This window comes from Lycorma delicatula, chromosome 6 (genome assembly GCF_047948215.1).
Source record: "Lycorma delicatula isolate Av1 chromosome 6, ASM4794821v1, whole genome shotgun sequence".
Taxonomy (NCBI): Eukaryota; Metazoa; Arthropoda; class Insecta; order Hemiptera; family Fulgoridae; genus Lycorma; species Lycorma delicatula.
Genome location: NC_134460.1, coordinates 74,269,672 through 74,285,563, shown reverse-complemented (window position 1 = coordinate 74,285,563; position 15,892 = coordinate 74,269,672). Strand labels below are relative to the sequence as shown.

Below are 15,892 nucleotides of genomic sequence, written 5' to 3'. Positions count from 1 at the left end.
TCTCAGATTAAACCTGAAGTATTAATACCTTGATTAAAAAAACTAAATGTGTGATTAGTATTGTCCAATTAAGCCACAGAATTTAGAAGCACGGTGTTTACGCCATTGCGTAAAGTTGCGTTATTTCCAATGAATTCAAAGTTAGGGTTGGGTCATGTTGTTTGTTACAGGCTTGGTAAATTTTTTACTCTGTTGAGTATTGGGCTTGTCATTTGTGTACTTTTATAATAGGCTTGCTTTGGTTTTTGTTTTCGTATTCGACACTTCTGGCGCCGGCCAGACTGTCTGTTTCTGTCATCTTAATAGTGACTGCGTGCTCTTTTCTAGCATTATTTATTGCTGCCCTCATACACACCCTTTTTCATCGTTCCCATACTAATACATGCACACTTCTCTTGTTTTTTACACACACACTCTCCTGTCCACTGCCTAGGTTTGCTTCCTACTTCTCACCACGCCACCATTTTGGCATTCTAGTCCAGGCTTTCACGTTGTGCGAATGCACAAGGCGATCCTCCAGCCTTGGAGGATCTGCTTGCAATTGTCTCTCTTGTATAATGTTTAAATACTTTCGTCGTCTTCATACTCTCATAAACGTTGTAGTATTTCTCTGTCGAAATATTCTCTAGTTCTACTCGTCAGTGTTTTCGTGACTTCACCGATCTCTATGTTTTGTTTTGCCTCATTTCTTTGTTATGTTAATCTTCAAATTCTGTATATACGTCTATGTTGTAAGTGCTTCATTTACTACAAACCAGCCAATTCCATCGACTCCGAATCTTCTCCAGCTGCTTACTACAATTTTATCGATGCAGAATTTCTCCAAACTCATTGCTACAAATCTGAGACGCCACGTCCTGCTCAACCTCTAAACCACGTTTCACCCCGGTATTCCTGATACACCATTGCAGACAGACTACGCCTAGGATTACTGTATGTATTCATATGTACTTGCTTTCACGAGTTCATCTCTTGCTAATATTTGTGTGTGATACAGGCAAGTGCAAATTATTCATTATTATTCATATTAAACGTTTATGTTATCATTGTTCATGGGTAGCCCATTTTACGGGTTATTAAATGCAAACTATCGTTCTTATCAAATCTACTTTTAATTTAAACACTACTTCAGAATTATAAAACTTATGTGCGATATATTTCATATATTATTATTGATAACTATTATATTTCAGGTTGTTCATCAAAAGTTTGTGTTCAAACGTCAGTTAACTCAGAGTAAATTACCTTTACTTGAAATGTTTATTGCAATTAACTCTATCATTTAATCTAATTTAACATGTTAATCGCCGAGATTAATTCTTATCTATTCATGCACTGAATTCATATTACTTCTCTTAAATTCATCTAAAGAAAATAACTCCTGATGTGAAGTTACGTTTTTGGACTTCTTTGTAACTTAATATTTTCAAGAAAGCTTTTGTCTAAAATGAACTCTATTTATATTATTACTTATTTTAATGTGATTATATTGTAATTAACTCTTTTTTATACTGGAATTATTGTAATTTATTTTTCTAAGTTAATGACATCTGTTCATTGCTAATTTTCATTATTACAGAATATGTCAGTAATGCAACAATTTTCCAGTTATACTTTTATTATTGATGTTATGTTTATAAGTATCTAATTGTAAATAAGGTGTATTATGTTCTCTTGTTTTCAGGCTTTGTTAAATTGTAGATTTTCAAAATGTGTATTTGAAAAATGTATATTCATGTATTTTCTCATTTAAATATCATTATTCATATGTTGATTCAGCTGATATTTCTTATATAGAATTAAGTTATGTTTATTTCATAATTTCTTTTAATTTTTTAAGGTTATGATTTAACATAAGTTCAGTTGTTTTCTTTCTAATTAAAGTCCAATTTCTTTTGGCAAATACGAGCTGTGTGTTCTTTTTATTTTTGTTAACTTTATCCAACACACGGGCTCATTTGAACACCATTTATGTAAATCAAATTCAGCTTGTTTAAGGATAGAAATTATTTCACCTTGTAATTGTAATGCTTCATTTTAATTATCACAACCCGTTTGTAAGTCATCCACGAAAATCTTTGGAGATTATTTTGGAAGTGTTCGGAAATTTTTCTGAATTTTCTTCAGCTAATTGAATTACACATCTTGTTGCAAGGAATGAGGCAAATGCAGTTCTGTATGTGACAGTGGTCAATTGATAGTGTTTGATTTTTTCATGGCTTGGGCTTCGCCACAAAATCCGTTGCTAGTCATAGTTTTTCTGGTCAACACGCACATGTTGCACATCTTTGCAACATCTGCATCCATTACATAAACATGCATTCTAAACTGTAAAACAAGTGATATTAAGTCTTGTTGGACAACAGGTCCTCTCATCAAGGTTTCATTGAGTGATGTTACATTTTCCACCTTGGCAGATGCGTCAAAGACTAGTCGTTTTTTTGTGGTAGTGCTATTTTTTTTTGTGCTGAGTCAATTACTCTCCCCCTCCATTTAAGAATATCTAGAGTACTTTAAACATATGTTAGTTTGCAGATTACATTTTATTTAAATAATAATAAAAAATACATACAGAAATTTTAAAAGAAAGGAAATTTTTTTATCCTATAGAAAATTATGCAATGCTGCAACAAAAAATAAGAAAATATGCAAAGCTAAAGTATGAATTAAAATTTTCTATCAAATTTTATTTAAAATTGAAAAAAACAGTATTTCAATAATATTAAGAGAATATAAAAAAAATTTAGCATATATTAAATATGTATTATTAGATAGTGTGCAATAAAAAAATATTTATATAATGAAAAATTGGACAATATAATAAAGAAGTATACACCACAGTTGTTTGGAAATCCATATAATTAATAATAATAATAATGTTCATTAGTTTGCAAAGGTTGTTTTAAGAAGATCAACAAAGCGACAGCACATGATGAAGAACTAATAAAAGTAGACCTCCTTCTATGTTCTAGTAAAACAAAAACTACTCTACTAGAACAGCAGACCTTGTTTTTTTTGTACAGAATTTAACAAACTGATCTCTATAACAGTATAGAGATCAGTTTGTTAAATTCTTCAACATGTTCTGTAACATGTAATGCAATTACAGAATTGAATTAATAAAATAAAAATAATGTGTAAAATGGAACTGTCAGTTATAGTGGAAGGTTAAACCAGTGGTAAAATTAAAAATACTTGATGAAATATTGTGACTGAGATTTAACATAATTTTTAAATATTAAATGTTAAAACTATTTACTTTATTGTAAATAAGGTATGAGAGAAAAAACAACAACAATAAAATAAGTTTATTGAAAACCACTGTAATATTGAGTATTTAAAATGCACTGAGAAATATATCATGCTATACATTAGTACAATGATCCCAGAGACAAATATTTGGCTTAAGGATGGATTAAAACATAAAGAGTGAAGCATCTAAAGTGTAGGGACTGAGAGGCAGACTGGAAATGGTGGATGGCTGAATAAATGATTTATTTTTAACAGGAGATGAGAGAAAGCAGTTGGATTGTATGTAACCGAAGAGCAGTGCTGCTGAAGGAAGATTGCATAGTAACCACACTCACCTAGGATTAGAGGGTAGGAACATGTGTTCAATTGATCACATTGGTCATTTGATAATGGGAAATTTCCCTCTACTCCTATTCTCCAACCCTGTATAAGAAAGATATTCACCAAACTGGTTCAATAAATTTTTTAACTTTATATTCAATCTAGATTATAAAAATGTCCTTTAAAATGATATGTGTGCTCAATTTATATATATAAAAAAAGAAAAAAAAAATAGCTAGAAATTAGATACAGAATTACAATTAAAAAAATAGAAAATTATATTCTCTGAGCAGGGGGTGAAATTAAACAATTTTATCAAATTGGATTTGTTAAGCTATTATTTTTAAAATTATAAGAGCTAAAACTGCCATTTTTAAAACAAAACATTTTAAGAAAATTGTTATACACATATCATTGTGTCTAATAGCAACCTTAACCCAAAATTTCATAAAAATCAGAAAACAAGTTTTACTGTAACTGAATTACAAACACAAAAAGTATAAATGGATGAAATTATAAAACACTGAGTAAAAACAGGACCATATATCAGTTTGCCAATTAATTTAATAAAAACAATGCAATATTGGTAAAAGCTAATTCTACATACAAGTATACAGAATAATGATTGCATTATAAGAGTTACTGGAAGAAAATTCTAACAGAGCTGATTCAAAGAGCAAAAGATAGAGAAATACAGGATTAGATAATTTAGTATTAAAAGGTTAATATTAAAAGTAGATTTATAAAGAAAAACAAGATGAAAATAAATAAAAAACTATCCATGACAATCAAAGAAGTTGATTTAAAAAAAATAATAATTTTAACACTAGACTGGAGCGGAGCATGTAAAATTAAGAAAATTATCAGAAGTCATAAGAACAGTTAAAATAAATATCAACTGAATTATAATAAACAATTTCAAAAGAGGAAAACTTTTTTCACATAAAAATATGCTGTTCATTTAGTAAGACACTTATTATACATAATAGCAACTGCATTGTAATTCTGAAAAAGATTTATCAGGTGACACCTGAGAAATGATTCAATCAAAATGCAACAAATATATATTACAACCGAACTAAACAAGCATCACCATGTTTTTATGGTAAATAAAAAAAGCAATCAATAATATTCCAAATATATTATCAGATTTTGCATCTCATTTGAACACCAAATGTTATAATCATGCAAAACATTTATTTTCATTTTGTAACATGACCATGGAAAATCAAAATGCAAGGTTCATAAATATAATAAATTTTTCATATTACATTCATACAAATATAACAATGAGCATACAATAATATTCTTAAGAATCTATTTTGTAAAAATGTTTGTAATTTGAAAGAATAGCATGAGATAGAGTGTCTGAAAACAATAAACAATTTTAGATAGAAATATAAAATACATGAAGGGAAGAACAAAAATATAGAATAAACATAATGGATATTATAATTATATAATATGGATTGATTAAAAATATAGCAGGTTGTATAATAAATTGAAAACAGTACTATTAATATAAATTAAAATTCATAAATCCATTAAATCATACCATTCACTCACACCCTCTTTTTCACACACACATACACACACACACAAATTTATAATTTTCTTGACAAGTAGCATGCAAAATTAATATATGTGCTACATGGCTTTAACTGTGTTAATAAAATGTAAAAATGATTTTAAATATTTACTAATGTAGAAGAAATTTTCAGTAATAAAAAGGTAAAATTATGCAAGATAAGTAAACGCTTTAACTGAACACAACTGATTTTATATATGTAAATAATAAGTGAAAATTTAATAAAAAAAAAATCAGCACAAAATAAAAATCAGTGAAATTAAACACTGGGTTCCAAATATTAAAAAAGATGTAAACAATTATAAAAATATGTTGGATATTTTATAAAACAAAAGTCAATGATACTGATACATTATTACTATTATTAGTGTGCTTCACCAATTAAAGTATTATGTATTTTTCCAAATTCATGTACAATCTCTTAATAACTTTTTTGTTGAAAGAACAAAGCATTACATATTAACCATAAAAACACCAGTCATGAAATTACTGCTAAATGTCAGCATCTTATAAGTAAAAGCTTTATGCTATGACTGCTGCCTTCTGCACATATATAAGCAAATCAAATCACTAACGGCCACTAAATCAGCCAATACTGCTACCACATTTCTCAGCAGCAAAACTCAAAGAACAAGCAGACAATAAATAACTAAACTGATTAAAAAATGTGTGCAATGCAACCCCATAAGTCTCTTTTAGAGAGAATACCAAATAAAATGAAAAATTAATACTAATTTTTCCAGTTTTTTATTTTTTTTTGTCTAATAGAATACGTAAAAATTAACCATCCTCAAATATTTCAAAAATATTTATCATTGAATAATGCAAAATATTTAATTGTACTATTTATTAAGTTTTAAACGATATTAACTCAGTATTATTTTTCTGTTGTTTTAACATATTATAAGCACTTTTAACTGAGGTTTTGCTATCATCCTTCTTGGTCTTTAGAAGTATACATTTTTAAAAGGTTCCTTTGTTTTCTGTGGGTAATATGAAATCCTACAATTAATGATTTAAGTAGTGACAGTCTATTGTGGGTCTACTACAAATAAACAATTTTAATTTAATAATAAAATTAGAAATGTGTAAAATTTTTATATACAATACAGTAATCAACATAACTATGTTAAAACCAACCAGCACACTTTATAAACAACAGTGAATGTTTTTTTTTGAACTGATACATCACCATTTATTTTATAAATACAATAACATAAATTTATACTTACGAGAAGGTTGCGCTGTAAATGTAATTCCACTTTCCCAATCTTCTTTAGGTCCTGTTTTACGGGTTTCAGTCTCACATTCTTGTAACACTTCATCAATATAATCTGAAAAAATATTGAAATAAAACTGACTCGTGTTAAGGCTACAATAAAATCTGAAATAAGATCATTATATAATTTGATTCATTTTAAATGAGGGGTAAAAGCAATCATTACTTATATTCTAATTTCATTAATTAGACTATATTTAATCCAACTAAAAAATCACACATCCAAATGCAGGATTACATAACCTAAAGAATCAGAGCTAATTATTAACACATTTATAAATAAATCCAAGTGACTGAGTACACAAATCAAGATCTCTGTGATAGCTTGATCATCTTAGCATTTTATTTTCTGTGTTTTGTGATACAGCTAGGTTACAAGATTATGAATCTCACATTTCTTCATATTAATCTTTTTATACAGAACTTCTATTTCCTAGGGAATATATTATATAGAGAAATCATGTTACTTAACATTTTTAATTTATGATAATAAAAACAGAAACATACCATTAGCAAATTGTTTTGCTGAACCATTCTGTTGTATTCCAGGGAAGCTAACATGATTTTGCTTGCCATCCTAAAACAAATAAATTATGGTTAGTTAAAACAAATATAATTACTTTAGAAGTAAAAGTAAAAATTTTCCTGTTTTAAATGAGGTAACTGGTGAGGTATGTAGACCCAACCACAGTGAGTTTAGAAACAAAATATTAACACAAACTAAAAGGTACTCATAAAAATACAAATACATAGATTGCCCAGAAAGTAAGAACCTTTTGCACATTGCACGCGCTTCACTCACAACAATGGGTAAAGGCCAGCTGGCCTCTCTTTCTGTTCTGCTAGTGCTGTACAAAATTTCATAGCTGTCCTGTGACACAGAGTGATTTTGCAAGTGTTAATAATGAATAAAAAAATTGAAAATCCCACTGAATGTGAGGTACAAATCAGTCATGTTTTTTGAATGGGCAAGGTGTTCGGCCTGTGGAAATTCATTGTCAAAATACTGGTGTATATGGTGACAGTGTAATAAATAAAGGAAACGTAAGGAGATGATGTCTATTTATGAAATGGATATCTATTTAGATGGTGTTAATTTAAGGCAAGGACAACATCCGTTCATAACGAGCAACACTCATGTCCTACTCTCATTACTGAATGGTTGAAAGAATAGATTGATAAACACGTTAAAGAAAATCGGCATTTCACATTAGACAAACTTAATGATTTTTTATTTGTTCACAGTCTCTGCTATGTGAAAGTGATGACAACCACAAGACAGCTCTTCGTGAGTGGCTTAATAGATGAGGGGCAGATTTCTTTGATGACAGCATACAAAAACTATACCACAATTTGAAAAATACTTGCTTAGGAGGTGATTATGTGGAAAAACAGCTTACAAAATGTAAATTATGATGCGTATAAGTTAAAACAAATATGACAAATCTATTATAAAAAAAAACAAAAAAAACAGTTTTAATTTCTGGACAATCATATGATACTTGGGCATCAAATAATACTTTATGGCTGGAATAGAAAATGAAACTACTATAACAAGTATTTATCCAATTTACTTTACTTTTTCTTGATATTACAAATATTTATAAAAGATCATAGAATGAGAAACAGTATTAGATAATATCCGTACAATTTTTAGATGTAAAAGACTTAGTTGATTAAGGATTGCAATAGATACAAGTTAATTTCATAAACATCAATGTCATTTTACAGCTGTGGACCTAAGATATTTTTAGTTTCAAAGGTATTCATTCTTTCTTCAGACTATCAGGCTTTTAACTGTTATTCAGCTGTCTTACATCAAAATTTTCTCCTGACAAGTCAAGCTCTATTGTTTTATTGTGACATCAGTTGATACTCTACAGAAAGTACTTTATTGTCATATTATTTCTAAAATGATCTCTCTTCAAATATTAGACTACAGCATGGTGTGGTCTACATGCGAGGTCTATAAATAAAGTAATGAGACAGGTTCAGAAAAATTTTTTATTTAGAATCAGATTACACATGGACTCTATCACCTTCAAAATAGTTCCCTTGGGAAGCCATGCAATGCTTCAAATGGTTTTCCCACTCTTCATAACATTGTAGGAACTCAGAAACTGGAATATCCTTAAATGGTCAGTAACATTTTTTTTTTTTAAGTTTTCTACAGTTCCAAAATGGTGTCCTTTGAGTTGTTTCATTAAAGCTGGAAACAGGAAAAGACCGCAGACTCAAGTCAAATGAATAAGGTGGTTGAGGAACTACAGGAATGTTTTTCTTTGCCAAAAACTCATTAATTGAGACTACAGTGTGACAAAATGCATTGTCATGATGTAGCATCCAGTTGTCTTTGATGGCTGCTCTTGCAGGCAACTCTTTTCTGCAGTCTTTCAAAAATTTCTCAGTAAACATATTGATTTACAGTCTGTCCTGTAGCTGGACTCCATGGTGCGAGTGGTAGCATCTCGGCCTTTCATCCAAAGGTCCCGGGTTCAAATCTCTGTCAGGCATGGCATTTTCACTCACTATAAAAATTATCATTCATCTGATCCTCTGAAGTTATACCTAACGTGGTTCCAGAGGTTAAAAAAAAAAGTCGTCCTGTAGGAAAAACTTCTTATGGACAATGCCATTACTATTGAAGAAACAAATTGGTATAGCTTTGATTTTTGATTTGCTTATTTTTGCTTTTTCTGGGACGTATTGAGTTTGCAGTGTGCGACTTCTTGCTCTGGCATTTTGTTTCTGGGTCGTACTCAAATATCCAAGATTCATCACCAGTAATAACATTTTTTTAGAAAATCAGGTCAGTTTCAATTCGCCCTAGAAGATCGCGGCACACACTTTCACTCTGTTGTTTGTCTGTTCAACAGTGAGGTTTTTTGGGACCAATTTTGCACAAACTTTTTTAATGTCCAATTCGTTTATCAAAATTTGATGAACTGTGGTATGGTTCAAATTCAATTGTTCTGCAGTCATTTTGACAGTTAATGTCATATCATATCAAATCTAATTTGCTCAATATTGTTGTCACCTTTATAAATTAATGGTCTAAAGTTTCAGTAGCATTCTCACTGAATTTAATACAAAGCTTGATTGAACTATGTTGCTCATAATTAGTATCACTCATTTTTGTAATGCACAACAAAAAATGTTTCACGAAAAGTTTGTTTACACCTCATGTGGCAACAATAAACTAAAAATATTAATATCTAATATAAATTAGCTGTTCATATGTTTACTAGTAACTTTACAGTGTTGCCACTCTTGCTGCCAAAAAAAAAAACTAGTTTCATTACTTCATTTACAGACCTTGTCACCAGTCTTTAATTGGTTATTTGATAAAAACTAATACAGTGCAGATAAATCTATATTCTTTTGATAAACAGACATAATTATCACTCTACAAGCCAATAACCAAAAGTTACTAAAATTTTTCAAATATAAAATTATATCAATCAGCACCTCTACCATTTCCTTAACACAGTCTGGAAATCTTTGGTGTATGATATATATTGATAGATATCCTCAATGGTTTCATATCTTCAAGTTTCATTTCACAATTGAAAGGAAGAATCTGGTGGAAAGAAACTCATCTGGTGGATGGTAATAAGTTTCTGATGGTCAAAAATTATTCGATGATGAGGACATGATGTAACCACATTCCACAGAAGAGCATACTGTTATTGTTATTGAATCATTTTTCTAGCCATTTCAGTCTCACATTCTCTCCAGAAATTCAATTAAAAAATGTTAAAGGTTAGAGTTAAACTAAGCGTTTCATACTAACAAATATGCTAATTTAAATTAAAAATTATTTCTAAGGACCATAGTTTATGTTCTTCAACTTGGTTATTTTTTAGCGAAAATTTTATACATTTTTATAATGTTTAGATTCTTTTAACCATTTTTTTAAACCACTCGTGCTTTTTTTTTAGTAATGTGCAAATAATAATTGTATAAATGTCATAACCAGTAATCAGATGAATAACAGTAATAAGTTATTTGTTCACTTTTTAATTATTTATTACAAATGCTTCTAATCTGTTAATTTTAGAGCAAGAGATGGATAATGACATCTGCTCACAGGCAAAGGCTGCAAACTGAAGAGATGACATTTTCTAGGGCTGTGTAGGATATACAAGCCCGGGCAGAAGGCATAAAGAGGTTACTATGCAGGAATTAAACATTTTTTCCTTTAAATTCTTTGGTTAATGATTACAACATTATCATATAGTTAATGACAGACAACAATGGCTCGATAACATCGGAAGAATGGATACAAATCAAATTCTGAAAATTTTTCAGTTGCACTTAGATAGAAGAGAGGTTTGGGGCAAGTGAAGAAGAAATGTTAAGATCAGTTTTAGAAAAGAAATAAATGGTTGGTATAACAGCTAATCTGCCATATACTTGAAGAGAAGAAATATTTCTAATTTATTTGTTTATGTGGTGCTCTTTATTCCAGTTAAATATTACTAAACTTAATATTTACTTGTATAAAGTTATTTTTAATTATAGTTTTCAGTTCTACTGTAATTTAATTTAAATGAGATTATATTTATAAATTTACTACTTGTAATGATAGGTAAGAGATTTTATATACATTTTCTCTCTTTTAAATATCATTATTATTGCTATATGTATTATGATGATTCAAACATTTATCAGAAAAAGCTGTTCTTTCAAATGTATATTTCTAATTTTCTGAGAGTATTCTTACAATTGAGAAAAACTATTGGTATACAAATTATTTACAAAAATAATTATTAAGTTTGAGAGATAAGAATAAAGAAAAATTGTGAATTCAATTAGATATTTAAATCCTTCAAACTTTCTTTTCTGTTTAACTTGACAAATAACAGCAGTGTCTGTAACAGAAAACCACAACAGTAATCTGTAAATTATAAAGGGTAGTTTCCCTTTAATTTAATTTTAGAAATATGTTATTACTACTTCTAGAATTAAATATTTTAATTCTAGATGTACTGGGGAAAACTTTGCAGTTTTCCTCCAAAAAAAAATTGAAATGTTTGATTTGGTAAACAAACATCTCTGCTCTATTAAAAGGTAACTATTTTTCAAAGCAGATAAGATGTTTAAAAAAAAAATGTTTTCCTTTTCTTTTAATATAGTGGCATATATTCAATAAAATAATTAAAAAATTAAATATTTTTCACCTTATTTAATCGTTTACTCCTCTTGTGATGATGTTTTCGTTGATCCCCCACCAAACGTCTTGTGTTCATTTGCATTCTGTAGTTTACTTGGGTTGATAAATCACGATCATCTACTGTATGACGGCTGTAGCTTAACCTTCGATGCTAAAAATAAAATAAAAAACTACATTAACAATAAGATGGTAAAATTTAATTACCGATAATACTAATCTTTACACAATCTTGAAAATGAAATAGCTAAATTTTAAGAAACAGGTCATTACAAAATAAAATAAAAAATATGGTAATAATTTAAATTGCACTGAATGGACATATACTGAGGCCGTATTTACATGAAAATGTAATAACTAATGAAAAAAATTATTTTTCAATAATTAAAATAAAGAAGTTTTTTTTATGTTAATGAAAATTCATGATTTCTTTATGACTCATTTTTTCTTTTTTAAAATAGTAGTTCTTTTTTAGTTTTAGAAAAGGAAAAAAAGAAACAAATTTTTATAACCTTTTCAAATCATTTTCTGTGATATAATGTAGAAATGTTCCTTCATTTCTGTTACAACTAAATAAAATCAAATTAGTATTTGATAATCAGACACCTGAATAAATAGTGATAATTTTTTTTTTTCATTTACAGCATTTTCTTTTAATATTTTTTTCCATTTTTAGCCCAATGTTATAATTTCCATAATTCTAAATAATTTTGCTCTCAAAGCAAACCCAATTAATATAGATTTCAAAATAATTATGACAAAATTAATTACATTTTTATACAGTACACTGCAAGTGGATATCTATAGGAATTACATATGACGAAACATGTCGTTGATAATAAGATATGATATGTCATATATTCTCTCTTGTGAAAAACTGTTTATTTTTGAATTTTTATGAACAAATAACTAGATATATGAAACATACAATTTTTTTAAAGGTAAAATAAAAAATACTAAGAAGTGTGAAAATATGATAATTATCCTCCTATTATAATAATACTTACCCTCCTACATGGCTGACAAAGCTCTTCAGCTAACAGATGATGGATTCTGGCATCAGTCAAGTCTTTTTTTGAAGGATTATACTCTAGTTCTTGCAAGTCTATATTCCATGTACTAGAATCCAGTTGGGAGAAACTGAAAAGAAAAGTTGTAATTATTTCTTTAAAAAATACAAATATTCAGTTCCATTCAATAAAATTTTTATTACTAAAAAAAATTACAAGTGATTGACAGACATAAACTAATTTTAAATGTTTTAATAACAAATATCACTATCAGAGAGTTTATTGTAGCTGTTAAAATTTTAATTTGTCTTCTTTTTATTCTCAAAAATAGATTCGATTATAGGAGTACAGTCTCAATCCTATTTTATGATAATAACAAAATATTATCATGACATTGTTGCTAAATTAGGGACTTGTAAATAGAAATTACCATATTTACATTTAAAATGTGGTTCTTAAGATTGGCCTTATCGAAATATAGGTAGTATATTTATTACAGATTGTTTCCTGTGAGTAGGGAAGCTCATTTTTACAACTCTACACCACAGAGAAGGAATGCAAACTAAACATAATTGCTTCTTTTTTTACATGATTTTATACTGGAAAAACAATTTTTGTTTTCATTACTTGAATATCACTTTTTTTGGGAGGTTTTTAAAGTATTAAATAATGGTAATAAAATTTTATCTGCAAAAGTCAAATAGGCATTAAGCGTTCTTTTTTCTGACTTTGAATCATGGTAACAAAAATTTACCGATAATTAGTCCTGTCATGTGATTGCAGTCCCACTGTATTGAGACAAACATCCCACTCCCTATCAAAATAATGAATAATCAAACATTTCTAAATGAAATAATTATGTTTTTAAAAATATAATCTTCAAAAAAATATATTTTTAAACAATGTAAAACATATTAATAAAAAAAAAAAATTCTGACAAATTCTTATAAGGCAATGCACAAATGCATTAACAGTTGAAATATGACCACAGGCTGTGACGTCATGCATTGGTTTATTGGTTGGTTAAGAGTCAATAGCGAGTCTTATTGCTGAGAAATTTTACATGTATTAATTATCTATTATTATAAGGTGGTTTCACTGAACTACTAGAAGATTAACTTCATGATTTAATAAAAGAATAATTTTCTGCTGTAACAGACCAATAATAAAGGCACAACAACAATCACTCTTACCAAATATGTTATGTAATGAATGCAAATACACTACAATTTAATAGAACAATGGAAAATTGTACAAGGTCATTTGCATTAATAGTTTTATTTACAAATAAAACCTTCAGCCAAATCAATTCATAATATTTTACACAAATATATATTTTTTATAACTTAAATTTACAAATTATTTTAGAATTCATTTTTATTTATATACCAACTTAAAATTTAGTATCCTAAATTATAAAATATAATGTAAAAATTTTACATTAATTAATTACTTTTTCATTAACAGAAAAAAATGTTTAAAAAATCAAGAAACATTTAATTAATAAAATTGTAATGATAGTTATATAATGATAAAACTAAGTCTAAGCACATACATATCAAAATTAATAACTGATAAAAAAACATAACGATATACTTTAAACAGAAAAACAATATGAAGAAATAATAAATTAGAAATGCACCACCACCAATAATTCACAAGAATAATAAAAAAGTTTTCATTAAAATAATTTTCATAACAATAAAAAATTATTCTTTTAACTTTTTTAATCAAAACAAATACATTTATGAACGAGATGAAAATATGCAATGATAATATGCAAAGTATTTAAAAATGAATTGAAATGTGCTAATCAGTGTTAAATAAAAAAGCTTGATAAAGACTTATTAATATACATAAATTCATACAAAGCAGGTTATTTTCAAAAAGTAAGTAGTTATTTTTTATGAAAAAAGTAGCAACAATGCAAAAAAAGAGGAAAATTCAGTAAAGAAAAAGTTAGTAAAAACGAAAAATTTGTTCAAAAAAGTTTAAAGAAATTTTTGCTTGATCAAGCATTCTATTCAATTGATTTCTTCCCAATAAAATCTTTCATCTAATACAATATATTTGGGTGAGAGTATTTTCAAAGCAGCATGAAGTTTAATTTAATATTTTAATAAAAAAATTAAATTTTTTAATAAAAGATATACAGGAAAATTTTTATTTAACCTATATTCTACATATAATTGTTATGTAGACTATCCAAAAAATTACAGATACAACCAGTAATACAGTGTATCCATTTGCGTAAGTTTAAAAATATCTATATATATTTATATATATTTAAAAATATAATATGTCTGTCTCAATATAAAATGTTATGTAGACAAATAAAATTTATTATATTCCTTGATTTAACACTGATTCTAATTGCATAAATTCTTTATTCATTTGCACTACTGTTTTTGCAGTAACACTCTAATACTATTTAAACAACTGAGGTTATGTTTCTTTTTTGATAGTAAAACTGAAAAAAATGAAACTGAATAAAGTTTTTTTCATAGTAATTTTAATTTATCTGACAAAATAGATAAAAAAAAACCTGTTTATATCATGTTTAATATGTATGAACTGCCAATTTTCTTTTCTTCAGAATTTAAAAATATTACTTGTAAACATTAAATGAACAACAATCATCAAGAAGTATTAAAAAAAATTATGTTAATGTAAGGAAACAATTTGCAACTGAGCTTATTAACTAATTAAACACAATTTATAACCATGAATTATTTATGACAAACATACTATGATGAAGTTCATTATTTTGTAAAAAAAAGAATCATGAGCAAATGGGTTAATATATTTTAAGAGATGCTTGATTTTATTAGTCATAATAACACTTGAACCAATTTTAGCTCAAATCTTAGAAATTTATAATTAAACAAAATGTTGAAATATGGAATTCACTACAAATGTATTCATACATATTTATGTTAAATTATTTCTTTCTATAATTACAGATACTATAACATGATAAATTTTATCATCCTTGATAACAATTGCTCATGAATTTTACAAAATCAAACAAAGAAGCTTTCATTTTTACAAGCCATTTTTTCCAAAAAAAATGCAGTGCATACGCATTCTTTAAGAAAAGTTACATGTGAAAGCCAACCTAAGTAAGTTACTGTAAAAAAAATTGGTTATGTTCAAAGTCGATCAAAGGTTTAATTTTATTCTGTGTTCTTTTTTTTTTAAAAGCAAAATTATTATACTTAAATTAATGAAAAGATAATGCTAATTTTTAAAGCAATGAAGGATGCAAC

General features: G+C 27.5%; 1 protein-coding gene across 2 annotated transcripts in view; it reads right to left on the bottom strand.

Annotated features, from left to right (window-relative positions):
• Positions 1–15,892, bottom strand: part of Nhe2 (Na[+]/H[+] hydrogen exchanger 2) — a 425,961-nt gene that overhangs the window by 50,795 nt on the left and 359,274 nt on the right. For both annotated transcript variants that reach the window (XM_075367892.1, XM_075367893.1), the window contains exons 10-13: positions 12,621–12,753; positions 11,624–11,767; positions 6,948–7,017; positions 6,394–6,495 (exon numbers count right to left, since the gene is read on the bottom strand). In XM_075367892.1, the coding sequence (XP_075224007.1) occupies positions 6,394–6,495; positions 6,948–7,017; positions 11,624–11,767; positions 12,621–12,753 (449 nt within the window). The remainder of the gene's footprint in view (positions 1–6,393; positions 6,496–6,947; positions 7,018–11,623; positions 11,768–12,620; positions 12,754–15,892) is intronic.